General features: G+C 41.5%; 2 protein-coding genes across 5 annotated transcripts in view; both read left to right on the top strand.

The window, feature by feature from the left end:
- Nucleotides 1-14,900, top strand: part of LOC129769260 (uncharacterized) — an 85,855-nt gene that overhangs the window by 56,765 nt on the left and 14,190 nt on the right. The gene's annotated exons all lie outside the window — the stretch shown is intronic.
- LOC129766415 (uncharacterized) overlaps nucleotides 1-14,900 on the top strand; it is a 39,466-nt gene that overhangs the window by 11,573 nt on the left and 12,993 nt on the right. Inside the window, exons 2-4 of the mRNA XM_055766946.1 lie at nucleotides 9,136-9,287; nucleotides 9,333-10,054; nucleotides 10,331-10,385. Coding sequence (XP_055622921.1) covers nucleotides 9,136-9,287; nucleotides 9,333-10,054; nucleotides 10,331-10,385 — 929 coding nt within the window. The remainder of the gene's footprint in view (nucleotides 1-9,135; nucleotides 9,288-9,332; nucleotides 10,055-10,330; nucleotides 10,386-14,900) is intronic.

Raw genomic sequence — 14,900 nt, 5'->3', positions numbered from 1 at the left:
TGTTCTCGTCCAGGGTGACAAATTCAGTATGATTTTAAGAATCTTGTTTTGAACGCGTTGGAGTTTCAGTCTGTGTGTCCGGGCACAGCCCTTCCAAACAGGAACCGCATATTCAATGGCAGGATAGAATATCTGTTTATAGACAGCCATCTGATTCTTTAAACAAAGTTTCGAGTTCCTGCAAATTAAAGGATACAAGAACCGAAGTAAAATGTTACATTTGTTGACGGTTTTATCAACGTGAGATTTGAAAATTAGATGACTGTCTAATGTGAGTCCTAAATAGGTGACTTCTTTGGACCATTCAATAAGGGAGTCTCCGAACCGAATTCTCACGTTGTCAGTGGGAACAAGTTTAGGAGACCTTGAATGCGGGAAAAGGATAGTCTGGGTCTTCCCCGCATTGATTACAATTTTCCAACTTGCGTAATATTCTGTTAAAGCATCCAGACCGCACTGTAGTTTGCGAGTCAGAGCGCTGATTATACGACCCTTAAACATAATCGCGGTGTCATCAGCAAATTGAGACAGTGTTCCATCACCGGGAAGCGGTGGAATGTCTGCAGTGTATATGTTATATAAAATGGGCCCAAGGATACTTCCTTGGGGCACACCTGCATTTATGTTGAATTGCTCTGAACACACATTATACAGGGACACCCGGAATGATCTATCAGAGAGATAATTTTTAATTATCTTTATCAAATACATCGGAAAATTGTATTGATGTAGCTTGAACACCAGACCATCATGCCATACGTTGTCGAAGGCCTTTTCAATGTCCAAGAGCGCCATTGCTGTCGTCTTGGATACCGACTTGTTCCGCTGAATGATGTTAACAACTCTAGTGAGTTGATGTATGGTGGATCTTCCCTTACGGAACCCAAACTGTTCCTCAGGACTGAGTGGGTTTACGAGCGGCGCTCGCTTATATACCGATTGGTGATTTCAATAGCCTGTTTTGAAACCAATTTTAAGGCTATTGAAACAAGTTTTTAGATGAAAAAGTAACAAGTATATAACGCGTAGACATTTTATCTTTCGAATGAAGTTTTTATCATACCATTTCGTTCAGTTGTTTAGGAGCTATTAACGCTCAAAATCTCGGTCTCCGGCGTAACGCTTTCGGTTTCGAAGCTTTGATTTTACACCCCGGTATAGAAATGAAAGACGTAGTCCTACGTCAAAACCTTTTTCATTGAAATATGTGATGAAAATTGGTAGAATTTTTTATTGTCAGTTTGACATACGGTACAATGTACAACCAAAGTATGTCTGTCATGCTACGATGGTACCCGTACAACGCTGTACACGTACAACGCAAGTACAGCTGTATGTCTGTCCATGGTATAATACTTATGACAGACATACAGCTGTACTACCGTTGTACTTCGAAAATTGTATGTCTGTCACCATGTACAGCGCTAGAACCATGCAAGCAACTCGGTACAATCGCTGTACCTGTACCGACCTATTTTACCGCTGTACATGGCTACAGTTGTACTGTGCGCAGCGCCACAAACGGTTAGTGGAAGGTAGCATGAACAAACTGAATCAAAACACTTGGTAAATATTCTTTTCATTGACTTTCTCTTGAGTTAATAACTCAGATTGGAAACTTGTTTATTGTGTTTGATAGTTTAGACACTAAATAAAAACCTTTTTCATTGAAATATGTGGTGAAAATTGGTCGAATTTTTGATTGTCAGTTTGACATACGGTACAATGTACAACCAAAGTATGTCTGTCATGCTACGATGGTACCCGTACAACGCTGTACACGTACAACGCAAGTACAGCTGTATGTCTGTCCATGGTATAATACTTATGACAGACATACAGCTGTACTACCGTTGTACTTCGAAAATTGTATGTCTGTCACCATGTACAGCGCTAGAACCATGCAAGCAACTCGGTACAATCGCTGTACCTGTACCGACCTATTTTACCGCTGTACATGGCTACAGTTGTACTGTGCGCAGCGCCACAAATGGTTAGTGGTGGGTAGCATGAACAAACTGAATCAAAACACTTGGTAAATATTCTTTTCATTGACTTTCTCTTGAGTTAATACCTCAGATTGGAAACTTGTTTGTTGTGTTTGATAGTTTAGACACTAAATAAAAACCTTTTTCATTGAAATATGTGGTGAAAATTGGTCGAATTTTTGATTGTCAGTTTGACATACGGTACAATGTACAACCAAAGTATGTCTGTCATGGTACGATAGTACCTGTACAACGCTGTACTCTTACAGCGCAAGTACAGCTGTATGTCTGTCCCTGGTATAAGGTCCCATAATACTTATGACAGACATACAGCTGTACTACCGTTGTACTTCGAAAATTGTATGTCTGTCACCATGTACAGCGCTAGAACCATGCAAGCAACTCGGTACAATCGTTGTACCTGTACCGACCTATTTTACCGCTGTACATGGCTACAGTTGTACTGTGCGCAGCGCCACAAATGGTTAGTGGTGGGTAGCATGAACAAACTGAATCAAAACACTTGGTAAATATTCTTTTCATTGACTTTCTCTTGAGTTAATAACTTAGATTGGAAACTTGTTCGTTGTGTTTGATAGTTTAGACACTAAATAAACACCTTTTTCATTGAAATATGTGGTTAAAATTGGAAAAATTTCTGATTGTCAGTTTGACATACGGTACAATGTACAACCAAAGTATATCTGTCATGGTACGATAGTACCTGTACAACGCTGTACTCTTATACCAGGGACAGACATATAGCTGTACTAGCGTTGTACGTGTACAGCGTTGTACAGGTACCATCGTAGCATGACAGACATACATTGGTTATACATTGCACCGCATGTCAAACTGACAATCAAAAATTCGACCAATTTTCACCGCAAGTTTCAATGAAAAAGTTTTTTATTTACCGTCTGAACTATCAAACACAACAAACAAGTTTCCAATATGAGTTATTAACTCAAGAGAAAGTCAATGAAAAGAATATTTACCAAGTGTTTTGATTCAGTTTGTTCATGCTACCTTCCACTAACCGTTTGTGGCGCTGAGCACAGTACAACTGTAGCCATGTACAGCGGTAAAATAGGTCGGTACAGGTACAACGATTGTACCGAGTTGCTTGCATGGTTCTAGCGCTGTACATGGTGACAGACATACAATTTTCGAAGTACAACGGTAGTACAGCTGTATGTCTGTCATAAGTATAATACATGGCTACATACTTATGACAGACATACAGCTGTATGTCGGTAATACAGCTGTATGTCTGTCATAAGTATAATACTTATGACAGACATACAGCTGTACTACCGTTGTACTTCGAAAATTGTATGTCTGTCACCATGTACAGCGCTAGAACCATGCAAGCAACTCGGTACAATCGTTGTACCTGTACCAACCTATTTTACCGCTGTACATGGCTACAGTTGTACTGTGCGCAGCGCCACAAACGGTTAGTGGAGGGTAGCATGAACAAACTGAATCAAAACACTTGGTAAATATTCTTTTCATTGACTTTCTCTTGAGTTAATAACTCAGATTGGAAACTTGTTTGTTGTGTTTGATAGTTCAGACGGTAAATAAAAAACTTTTTCATTGAAACTTGTGGTGAAAATTGGTCGAATTTTTTATTGTCAGTTTGACATGCGGTACAATGTACAACCAAAGTATGTCTGTCATGCTACGATGGTACCTGTACAACGCTGTACACGTACAAGCTGTATGTCTGTCCCTGGTATAACAGAATCCGCGATGACAAATGTAAAGTTCTGACGTCTGGTGGCGATATATGAGTTTGGGATCCAAACTATTCTCTATCAGTTTAGAATGCCCGAAGATAGATGTGAAATGATGAAATTTGAATGAAAACCTTTATGTCATGATATTTGATTACTCAAAACACGTAGTCCTGAGTCTTACTTAACCATTTGACATTATACATTTCCTAATATTTCCATAAAAATCTCACCATCATAATATAAGATTATTATCAGAAACAGTTTTCATTGAACATATTTTCACAATTCGCGAATTTGTTACTCTACTACACACAATGCACATTTGGAACAGCAAAGTTTATTTTCATTCATAATTTTTATTTTAAAAGTGTATTCATTACCCCTGAATATCTATTATCTTTTACGCTTCCCAAACATGGAGCACGAACTCAATGTCGTTAACGCGAACAGCGTAAACTATCGTGTTCCGATTTTGGGAAGCGATTGACAAAATCGGATTTGGGAAGCGATTGATGTGACAATCGATTTTCAGGGGGATTATGCACATTTTAAAAATGAAAATTTTGAATGAAAATAAACTTTTCCATATCAAATGTGTATTCTATGTAAATAAAAATCACGTTTTTCATGCAAAGTGGTGAAAATACTTTATATAAAAAGACGGGTGGGTAATGTCGGGGACATAACCGGAGTGACGTAGGACTATACAAAGGGGACAGCTTTTGTTAAATATATAGTTTTAATATATTGTTTTATTTTCTTCTCCTACGTGAATACCTACCTATCTACCTGAAAAATGGATTAGTTTACTGTTTACTCTTTATGAATATGTTGATGGTTCTGAAAAGAACCTTTGGTGTTGTGTTTTTGTTATCACTCGATATTCCAATCTTGTTCGGTTAAACCTTCCTGTTTAGTTATTGCGTTTGCCACTCGCCACAGCTTTCAAAGTTGGAAAATTTCTTCTCATCCAGCTTTGTGACATGTTGTACAGTAAATTACATTCAATGCGACATGCCGAAGCGCCACTCAGTGTCGCATTGGAGGCGATTTTAACCTGTATTTGAACATTTGCGATGACAGTGGTAAAGTGTCGACTTTCAATGTGGGGTCATAATTTGGATCTCTATGTTTACAAAAATGTCCAACTAAATAAGTCGCATTACATGTCCGTCCAATTAGCTAAATGTCGAACTAATTGTAAATTACTGTACTTTCAATCTGGAAACAATTTAAGAATTGGTGAAAATTGAAAAATCAGGATAGTCCCCAACTATCAATAAGCTCAGAACAACTGCCAAATTCACATACTCACCAGATCCTGGCAAACAAATTATGAAAAAATCAATTTGTGTTTTATTATTATTTTGGATAATGTTTTAGAAAGCATTGAACTGTATTTCCTAAACTCTTTTTGGAAGGTTTAATGGCCCTGAAAAGCGCCTTGTTTTATGGAATGGTTCCAATTTAGAAAACTTAGTACTCGTGGTTTTGAAAAAAACCATTCCGAACGCCCTCGATGCCGCCTTGTTCTGGATTTGCCACCAAAGCAGTTTGTATGAAGAACAAACTTTTTTCTTCTGCTACCTGATGCCGTTTTGCGATTGCGTTTGCCACTCGCCACTCGCTGCAACTGCCTGTTGTCTTGATGTCCACCGAACCGAATGTGTTCTGTTCTGAATGCGGGTTTTCTTATCGTCGCGAGCAGCTTTGCCTGCTAATTCGATCACTTCGGGGGCCGAAACTATATAACGCCGGCTAGGTGGACTGGTACACAGGTACTAACGCACTCGACCTAGCAACCTTTTCCGGTGCAATTGGCGGATACACCTACGGGAAATTGCAGACCACCACGGTTCGAGCGGGATTTTGCCTTTCCCTTCTCTTTTCCTCCTTTGTTGAGTACACGATGCCGATGCCGTACAACCACACGGGTTTACGGTTTGAAAGAAAATAAGATATTTTTTTGGGGTCCGCGTGTTTTATACTCTAGCGGTACACACTCACAGGATAGAGACAAATCGGCAGACTCAGCCAAAGGGGCGGGTCCAACGAGACGAACGAATGAGCGTTAAAAGGGAGCGATGGCAAAAAAATACATTCATTACGATTTGTTCGCTCGTTGGATTCACATACAGACTAAAAAGGGTCCTTTTCAGGATCACAAAAAGTCTAAAGAGTTTATTGTTTTGTTATCACTCGATATCCCCATCTTGTTCGGCTAAACCTTCCTGTTTAGCGATTTGTTGTCACTCGCCACAGCTTTCACAGTTGGAAAATTTCTTCCCATCCAGCTTGTGACATATTTTACAGTAAATTATATTCAATGGCACGTCGCATTACCACCACTCAGTGCCGGATTGGAGGTAATTTCAACCTGTAATTGAACATTTGCGATGACAGTGGTACAGTGTCGACTTTCAATGTGGGGTCATAATTTGGATCTCTATGTTTACAAAAATGTCCAACTAAATAAGTCGCATTACATGTCCGTCCAATTAGCTAAATGTCGAACTAATTGTAAATTACTGTACTTTCAATCTGGAAACAATTTAAGAATTGGTGAAAATTGAATAATCAGGAAAGTCCCCAACTATCAATAAGCTCAGAACAACTGCCAAATTCACATACTCACCAGATCCTGGCAAACAAATTATGAAAAAATCAATTTGTGTTTTATTATTATTTTGGATAATGTTTTAGAAAGCATTGAACTGTATTTCCTAAACTCTTTTTTGGAAGGTTTAATGGCCCTGAAAAGCGCCTTGTTTTATGGAATGGTTCCAATTTAGAAAACTTAGTACTCGTGGTTTTGAAAAAAACCATTCCGAACGCCCTCGATGCCGCCTTGTTCTGGATTTACCACCAAAGCAGTTTGTATAAAGAACAAACTTTTTTCTTCTGCTACCTGATGCCGTTTTGCGATTGCGTTTGCCACTCGCCACTCGCTGCAACTGCCTGTTGTCTTGATGTCCACCGAACCGAATATGGTCTGTTCTGAATGCGGGTTTTCTTATCGTCGCAAGCAGCTTTGCCTGCTAACTCGATCACTTCGGGGGCCGAAACTATATAACGCCGGCTAGGTGGACTGGTACACAGGTACTAACGCACTCGACCTAGCAACCTTTTCCGGTGCAATTGGCGGATACACCTACGGGAAATTGCAGACCACCACGGTTCGAGCGGGATTTTGCCTTTCCCTTCTCTTTTCCTCCTTTGTTGAGTACACGATGCCGATGCCGTACAACCACACGGGTTTACGGTTTGAAAGAAAATAAGATATTTTTTTGGGGTCCGCGTGTTTTATACTCTAGCGGTACACACTCACAGGATAGAGACAAATCGGCAGACTCAGCCAAAGGGGCGGGTCCAACGAGACGAACGAATGAGCGTTAAAAGGGAGCGATGGCAAAAAATACATTCATTACGATTTGTTCGCTCGTTGGATTCACATACAGACTAAAAAGGGTCCTTTTCAGGATCACAAAAAGTCTAAAGAGTTTATTGTTTTGTTATCACTCGATATCCCCATCTTGTTCGGCTAAACCTTCCTGTTTAGCGATTTGTTGTCACTCGCCACAGCTTTCACAGTTGGAAAATTTCTTCCCAACCAGCTTGTGACATATTTTACAGTAAATTACATTCAATGGCACGTCGCATTACCACCACTCAGTGCCGGATTGGAGGTAATTTCAACCTGTAATTGAACATTTGCGATGACAGTGGTACAGTGTCGACTTTCAATGTGGGGTCATAATTTGGATCTCTATGTTTACAAAAATGTCCAACTAAATAAGTCGCATTACATGTCCGTCCAATTAGCTAAATGTCGAACTAATTGTAAATTACTGTACTTTCAATCTGGAAACAATTTAAGAATTGGTGAAAATTGAATAATCAGGAAAGTCCCCAACTATCAATAAGCTCAGAACAACTGCCAAATTCACATACTCACCAGATCCTGGCAAACAAATTATGAAAAAATCAATTTGTGTTTTATTATTATTTTGGATAATGTTTTAGAAAGCATTAAACTGTATTTCCTAAACTCTTTTTTGGAAGGTTTAATGGCCCTGAAAAGCGCCTTGTTTTATGGAATGGTTCCAATTTAGAAAACTTAGTACTCGTGGTTTTGAAAAAAACCATTCCGAACGCCCTCGATGTCGCCTTGTTCTGGATTTACCATCAAAGCAGTTTGTATAAAGAACAAACTTTTTTCTTCTGCTACCTGATGCCGTTTTGCGATTGCGTTTGCCACTCGCCACTCGCTGCAACTGCCTGTTGTCTTGATGTCCACCGAACCGAATATGGTCTGTTCTGAATGCGGGTTTTCTTATCGTCGCGAGCAGCTTTGCCTGCTAACTCGATCACTTCGGGGGCCGAAACTATATAACGCCGGCTAGGTGGACTGGTACACAGGTACTAACGCACTCGACCTAGCAACCTTTTCCGGTGCAATTGGCGGATACACCTACGGGAAATTGCAGACCACCACGGTTCGAGCGGGATTTTGCCTTTCCCTTCTCTTTTCCTCCTTTGTTGAGTACACGATGCCGATGCCGTACAACCACACGGGTTTACGTTTTGAAAGAAAATAAGATATTTTTTTGGGGTCCGCGTGTTTTATACTCTAGCGGTACACACTCACAGGATAGAGACAAATCGGCAGACTCAGCCAAAGGGGCGGGTCCAACGAGACGAACGAATGAGCGTTAAAAGGGAGCGATGGCAAAAAAAATACATCATACTGATTTTAACCTCCGACCGAGAAGGTCGATTTTTCTTTCAGCTCGGCAGTTTGGCGTTTTGGACAGCGGACTAGGACGTCTCCCCCTGGCGATTCCGAAGGAGTTAATTTTAATTATTTTTTAAGTGGCAGCAGAAGAAGAGTTGAAGAAAGCAACAGCTCGCGTCGACTGTGGAGAGCGGGCGCTTGCCGGCAAACCGGAAAAGCGCGCGCTTTTCGGCGTCATAGACGCCACGCCCCTTTTTCTGGCAGTGTTGGCAGTTCTACTGTAGTGTTGCTAAAATAAAAAATATATTTAAAAAGAATCTAAACACGCATACAGACAGTGAAGTGGCTGAAACAATTATCACAACAAGTGATTTTTTATAGTGATTCGCGTCAATTGGTGGTTTTAAAGTGCTTTACCGGAACAAAGTGAACTTTCGGGTACATATCCCACTAGTGAAGATCCCTCAGTAAGGAATTTTTTTTTGTGAGTATCACACTTTTTTCTGCTGACTATATCAGTGATATAGTCAAGCAGAAGCATGGCTTCTAGTAGCTCCGGGCCTCCGGGAGGCCGGGCTACAAACTTCTACGAGGGCAGGCCTACCGAAGCCACCGCTCCACTATGGGCGGACCCCTCAAATGGCAACCTTCAAATACTGCTTCTCAGAGCGACAGGAGATAAGGTGCTTCCAACGAACCCCTTCACCGTGAGCAAAACCATCAATGCAGTTGCAAAAGATTTCAACAGCGCAAAACCACAGCGCGATGAAAAGAAGAAACTGCAATACATCTTGACAACTAGGGACGAGGATGTTGTCGGTAAGTTGCTTTCTATTACTAAACTAATAGACAACACCCCTGTAGAGGTGATCTTCCACCCAACTTTGAACCAACGCAAATGCGTTGTAACATGTAGAGATGTAATCGATTTTAAAAACGAAGAACTAGCGAAAGAGCTTTCCGATCAGAAAGTGATCGACGTTAAGCGCATAACCAGAAAAGACGGAGAATCCATTATTCCTACACCAACACTAATCCTCACAATTCGCGGAACCGTTGTTCCCGAATTCATATATTTTGGCTTCATTCGCGCTGGGACTCGGAACTACTATCCGAACCCCATGCAGTGCTTCAAATGTTTTAATTTTGGGCACACCAGCAAAAGATGCAAGCGCGAGGACCCGCTATGCAGAAACTGCAGCAAAGAACATCCCAAAGACTTCGATTCTAAGATGTGCAACTCTCCAGCACTTTGCATCAATTGCCAAGGAAACCACTCCTCTTCTAGTAGGAAGTGTCCTAAATGGCTTGAAGAAAATGAAATAACTAGGACAAGAATAGATCGAGGAATCTCTTACAGAGAAGCCAAGAATCTACTCACCCAAAACAATGGTCCAACCTTTTCAAGCGTTTTACAAGATAGAATTAACAAAATTCGGGCACCAATGGCCGGCTGCAAGTGCAAATGCAGCTGCGCCTCGGCCGCTTCGGCCGCTTCTAGTCGCGAAAGCACTCCCTCAGTTATGGACACAACCATGACCGAATCGTCTACCGAAAGTTCGACAACCGAATCAGATAGCGAATCGGTAATTTCAATGGATACATCCGAAGCCCCGAAAAAAAACAAAAGGAAAATAAATAAAGAATCATCTTCAGAATCAGAACAAAAATCTGAAGATGAAACCCAAATCAATAAAGAAAGAAAAAGAACAAAAAATGAACCAAGAACCACAACACCAACGAATAACAACAACACAACCATAACAAAAAACAGCAACAACAACAACAACGCACATCAAACAAAAAACAACAACGTACATACATCAAAAAACAACAACACACACACAACAAACACCCCAAAGACCTCCACACCAAACAAGAACAACAACACCCCGAAGAAAGCTTCTCTTTCCAAGGGTAAAGGACAATCGAACTAATCCTCTTTGGATAGTCCAAACACAACACAACTAAGACTTAGGAATTAGAGTTAAATCACTCTAACACATTCACTCCAATACAGAAATTCGGGGTACAATGGAATATCAGAAGTATCCGACAAAATATTTTAGAATTGAAAATGCTTATTTCGAGCTCCAATCCTACAGTCATAGCCCTTCAGGAAACTATGACACCAAACAACTTCGATAAAAATTTCATTCCAAAGTTCATCACATACTTCAAAGAGGGTCCCAACCCCTCAAAAAACGGAGTTGCAATCGCAATCAAAGATGGCACTCCACATGATCTTCTTCCCATTACCACTGATCTTCAGGCAGTGGTAGTGCGCATTAAACACCCCTTTCCAATCACCGTCGTTAGCATCTACATCACTAATGATTCCGATCCGAACACTCTACGCGGCCAACTGGACCATCTGTTCGCCCAACTTCCCGCCCCAATCATGCTTATGGGTGATTTCAACGCCCACTCATACGCCTGGGGAGGTGCATACCTCGATCGAAAAGGATCCATCATTGAGGATTTCATATCCGACCATTCTCTTCTCCTTCTTAACAACGGCCAACACACCAGAATCCATTATTCTGGTACTACTTCAGCCATCGATCTCACTATAGTATCAGACAAACTATCTTCAAAACTTTCTTGGAACATCCACGATGATACTTGCGGAAGCGATCATTTTCCAATCTTCACTTCCTTCGGCCAAACTTCTCCAGAGTTTTCAACAAGGCCAAGATGGAAATTTGAATACGCTGACTGGGCTGGCTATCAGTTTGACATTGAAAACCGCCTCTCCGCTAAACGAGATTGGACAGCCAAGGAATTCTCCAAAGTTGTCCTAGAAGTTGCAATGGTGCACATCCCCAGAACCAGTGGCATCCCTGGCAGGAAATGTGTCCCATGGTGGTCGCCTGAGCTGAAGGCAGCGATCAAAGGTCGACGTAAGGCCCTACGCAAATTAAGAAAGGCCCATCCGGACAGCCCACTGAGACCCACTCTGCTTGCAGAGTTCCAAAGGGCTCGCAAAGAAGCTAAGACTGCTATCAACACAGCCAAGCACAACAGTTGGGTTAAATTCGTCAGCGAAATTAATCCCAACGCGTCAACAAAGGATTTATGGAGTAAGATTGGCAGGCTTCATGGAAAGAAAAGAAGCAAAGAATATAATCTCCTAATTAACGGTCAATACACCAATGACCGGAAAATCATCGCCGAGGCGTTTGGAGATTTCTTTGCTTCCGCCTCCTCCAATCAAAACTACGACCAAACCTTTCTAACCCACAAAACGGAATGCGAAAGAATTCCCATCGATTTTCATACCGATGTGGAATTTGACTTCAACAAAAACCTCTCCCTCAAAGAGCTCGATTGGGTACTGAACAAAGTCAAACAAGGATCCACAGGACCTGATGACATCAGCTACCCTATGCTTAAGAATCTACCCCATCTCGGGAAAAAAGCACTTCTGAAGCTCCTCAACAAAGTCTGGGACAGTGGAACCCTCCCCAGTTGCTGGAAAGAGGGTTTAATGATCTGTATCCCGAAACCAGACATGAACAATCATCTTCTTGACAATTTCCGCCCCATCACTCTCCTAAGTTGTGTTGGGAAAGTCTTGGAAAAAATGATCAATCGACGCTTGACGACTTTTCTAGAGTCAAATAAGCTGATTGATCCCAGACAATTCGCCTTCCGTGCGGGAAAAGGTACAGAAGATTGCCTTGTAGCAATCGAAAAAATCCTAGACGACGCAACTGAAAAATTACACCACATTGATATTATTTCCCTGGATTTATCCAAGGCCTTCGATCGGGCATGGAGGTACCCAGTGCTGAAAAGCCTTTTCGACTGGGGGATTCGTGGGAGGTTAGGTCTCTTCGTTAAAAGTTTTCTAGAAAACCGGTCTTTCAAAACCGTTATTAACAACCACCAATCTTCTCTAAAAATCCCAGAAAACGGCTTCCCACAAGGCTCAGCACTTTCACCAACCCTCTTCAACATTGCCATGCAATCTCTATTCGAGATTATCCCGGACCATATAAAGATCATAGTCTATGCAGATGACATCACTCTTATCTCTACGAGCTGCTTCGGCTTAATTCAGAGAAAGAGGCTTCAAAAAACCTTAGACTCCATCCAAAACTGGGCTCTAAAAACAGGTTTTAAAATTTCCCCGGAGAAATCCAAACACATACATATCGGAAAAGCTCTCAGAAGGAGAACCTATCTTCAGCTCAACAAAATCCCGATCCCTACAATGAGGACATTGAAAATACTAGGGGTTACTTTCGACAAGAAACTCAACTTCCTATCACATTCCCAAAAGACCAAAATAGCCACCAGAAAGAAATTGAACATCATCAAGTCTATCGCAGGCAACCTAGCCTCTGGTCATAGAAAGACGTTGCTAAATGTTGTAAATGTTTGGTTGGTCCCACAAATCCTTTACGGAATAGGCACCTTCAGCCGTGGAGGGGACAGGGTGTTAAACACCATTCAACCAATTTACAATAAAGCAATTCGGCTCGCAATTGGCGCTTTTCCCACCAGTCCTACTCTTGCTGTAATGGCAGAAAGTGGGCAACTTCCCTTCACCCACCTGGTAACAAAAGCCATCACGAATAAAGCCATCCGTCACTTGTCACTCCCCGAAAGCGACCACAATGTCCCATTAATACATAGAGCTAAAACATGGTTCAAAAATCTCACGAACAAAGATCTTCCCGATATATGTGAACGTTCATCTGCGACGGGAAGAAATTGGAACGTCAAACCGCCGAACATTAACCTTGAACTTCTCAAGGCAGTTCGGGCGGGAGACCCTTCTCCAAAAGTCAAAGCCTGCTTCAATAACCTCGTTGCATCCAATTTTCAAATCAACCACCAGGTATACACAGATGGTTCAGTCAGTGCCGATGGAGTTGGATGTGGAATCTTTGAGAGTAGATACACTGGTAGCTTTTCTCTTCCACCGCAATACTCCATCTTCAGTGCGGAAGCTTTCGCCCTTTTAATAGCTACCCAAGAATGCACCCATGAGTTTCTTCCTACCACAATATTCTCAGACTCAGCTAGCTGTCTCCACGATCTTCTGAGTGGAAACAGCAAACACCCATGGATTAAGCAAACAGAAGAGGCTGCTTCAAATAAAAACATCGCCTTCTGCTGGGTTCCTGGTCACTCAGGAATCCGTGGAAACACAGCCGCCGACATACTGGCCGGCAAGGGCAGCAAAATAGAACCCCCAGACATGCCCTGTCCTCCATCTGACATTGTCCGCTGGGTAAAACAGCAAGTCCGTGAAAGCTGGGACATAGGTTGGATAAACAGCCGTCCCACCCATCTTCTTCAAATTAAAAATTCCACTCTTCCTTGGGAGGACCGTCTCAATAGTAAGGAAAGGCAAGTCCTTACCCGTCTTCGAATTGGGCACACTAACTTCACCCACTCACACTTGTTCTGCAGAGCCGAAAAACCCCAATGTGCTTGCAACGAAGCTCCGGTTTCCGTTAGCCATCTTTTACTTGAATGTCAACATACCAAAGATGCTCGAGTCCGACACAACATAGGTCAGAGTCTCCGAGATATCCTCAGTAGAGACGAGACCCAAGAAACCAATTTAATTGCGTTTCTGAAAGAAACCGACTTCTTTGGTAAAATCTAAACCGAAATACTAAATACCTTGGAAATTGCTTATTAAAGTTCGCCACTTCACAGTCATGTATGCGTGTTTATGTGTGTATACACATGTATGTACGGGTCGGAAGGAAGGTATTCATACATGTGTATACATGCATTCAATAATAATAAATAACAAATAATATAATATATACTTTCATACCCACATCTATCTTCTATCCATTACATTATACTTTAATCAACTTCCTATTCCTACAGCCACACTCACCAAGGAGGATAAATTCATTAAATAAACCTCTCCATTTTTCAGCTATACTATATACCATTAAATTCAAAACCACTATATTTTATTATCTATTCAAACTGTATTTCATTTCATTTCACCCCACCCCACACCTACTCCTCCCCTCTTTTCTTCCCATACCACTCCCACCCCCTCCCAATCCACTAATCCCACCCAAATCCTTTCCACTCCTTTCCTTCCTATCCTCCTGAGAAGGGCCTTTTTGTTTTTTGGCTTTGGAACACGCCTTTCGCTGGGTCACTTGTGCTTCGTTACTGCTTTGGTCCTCGGATCAGTAAATTTTTACTTTTCTTTACAGCATATATTAAATATCTTATGAAGCATAGGATCCCTTCCTACCTTCTTCTTTAACCGAGAGTCGAGCGGACAGGTCTGATGAGTGATTTTGTTGGTTTCCCTTTCGCCAGTCCCCTCTGGGCTGGTTTTATTGTGGCTCTTCACTGGGCTAGAGGCGAATGAACTGCAAAGTTTAAAGCCTCTTAAAAACAAAGAAACAAACAAACAACAAAAATACATTCATTACGATT

Source organism: Toxorhynchites rutilus, chromosome 2, assembly GCF_029784135.1.
Source record: "Toxorhynchites rutilus septentrionalis strain SRP chromosome 2, ASM2978413v1, whole genome shotgun sequence".
NCBI classification, from domain to species: Eukaryota; Metazoa; Arthropoda; class Insecta; order Diptera; family Culicidae; genus Toxorhynchites; species Toxorhynchites rutilus.
The sequence above is the reverse complement of the archived record's forward strand: the minus strand, read 5'-3'. Positions and strand labels throughout refer to the sequence as shown.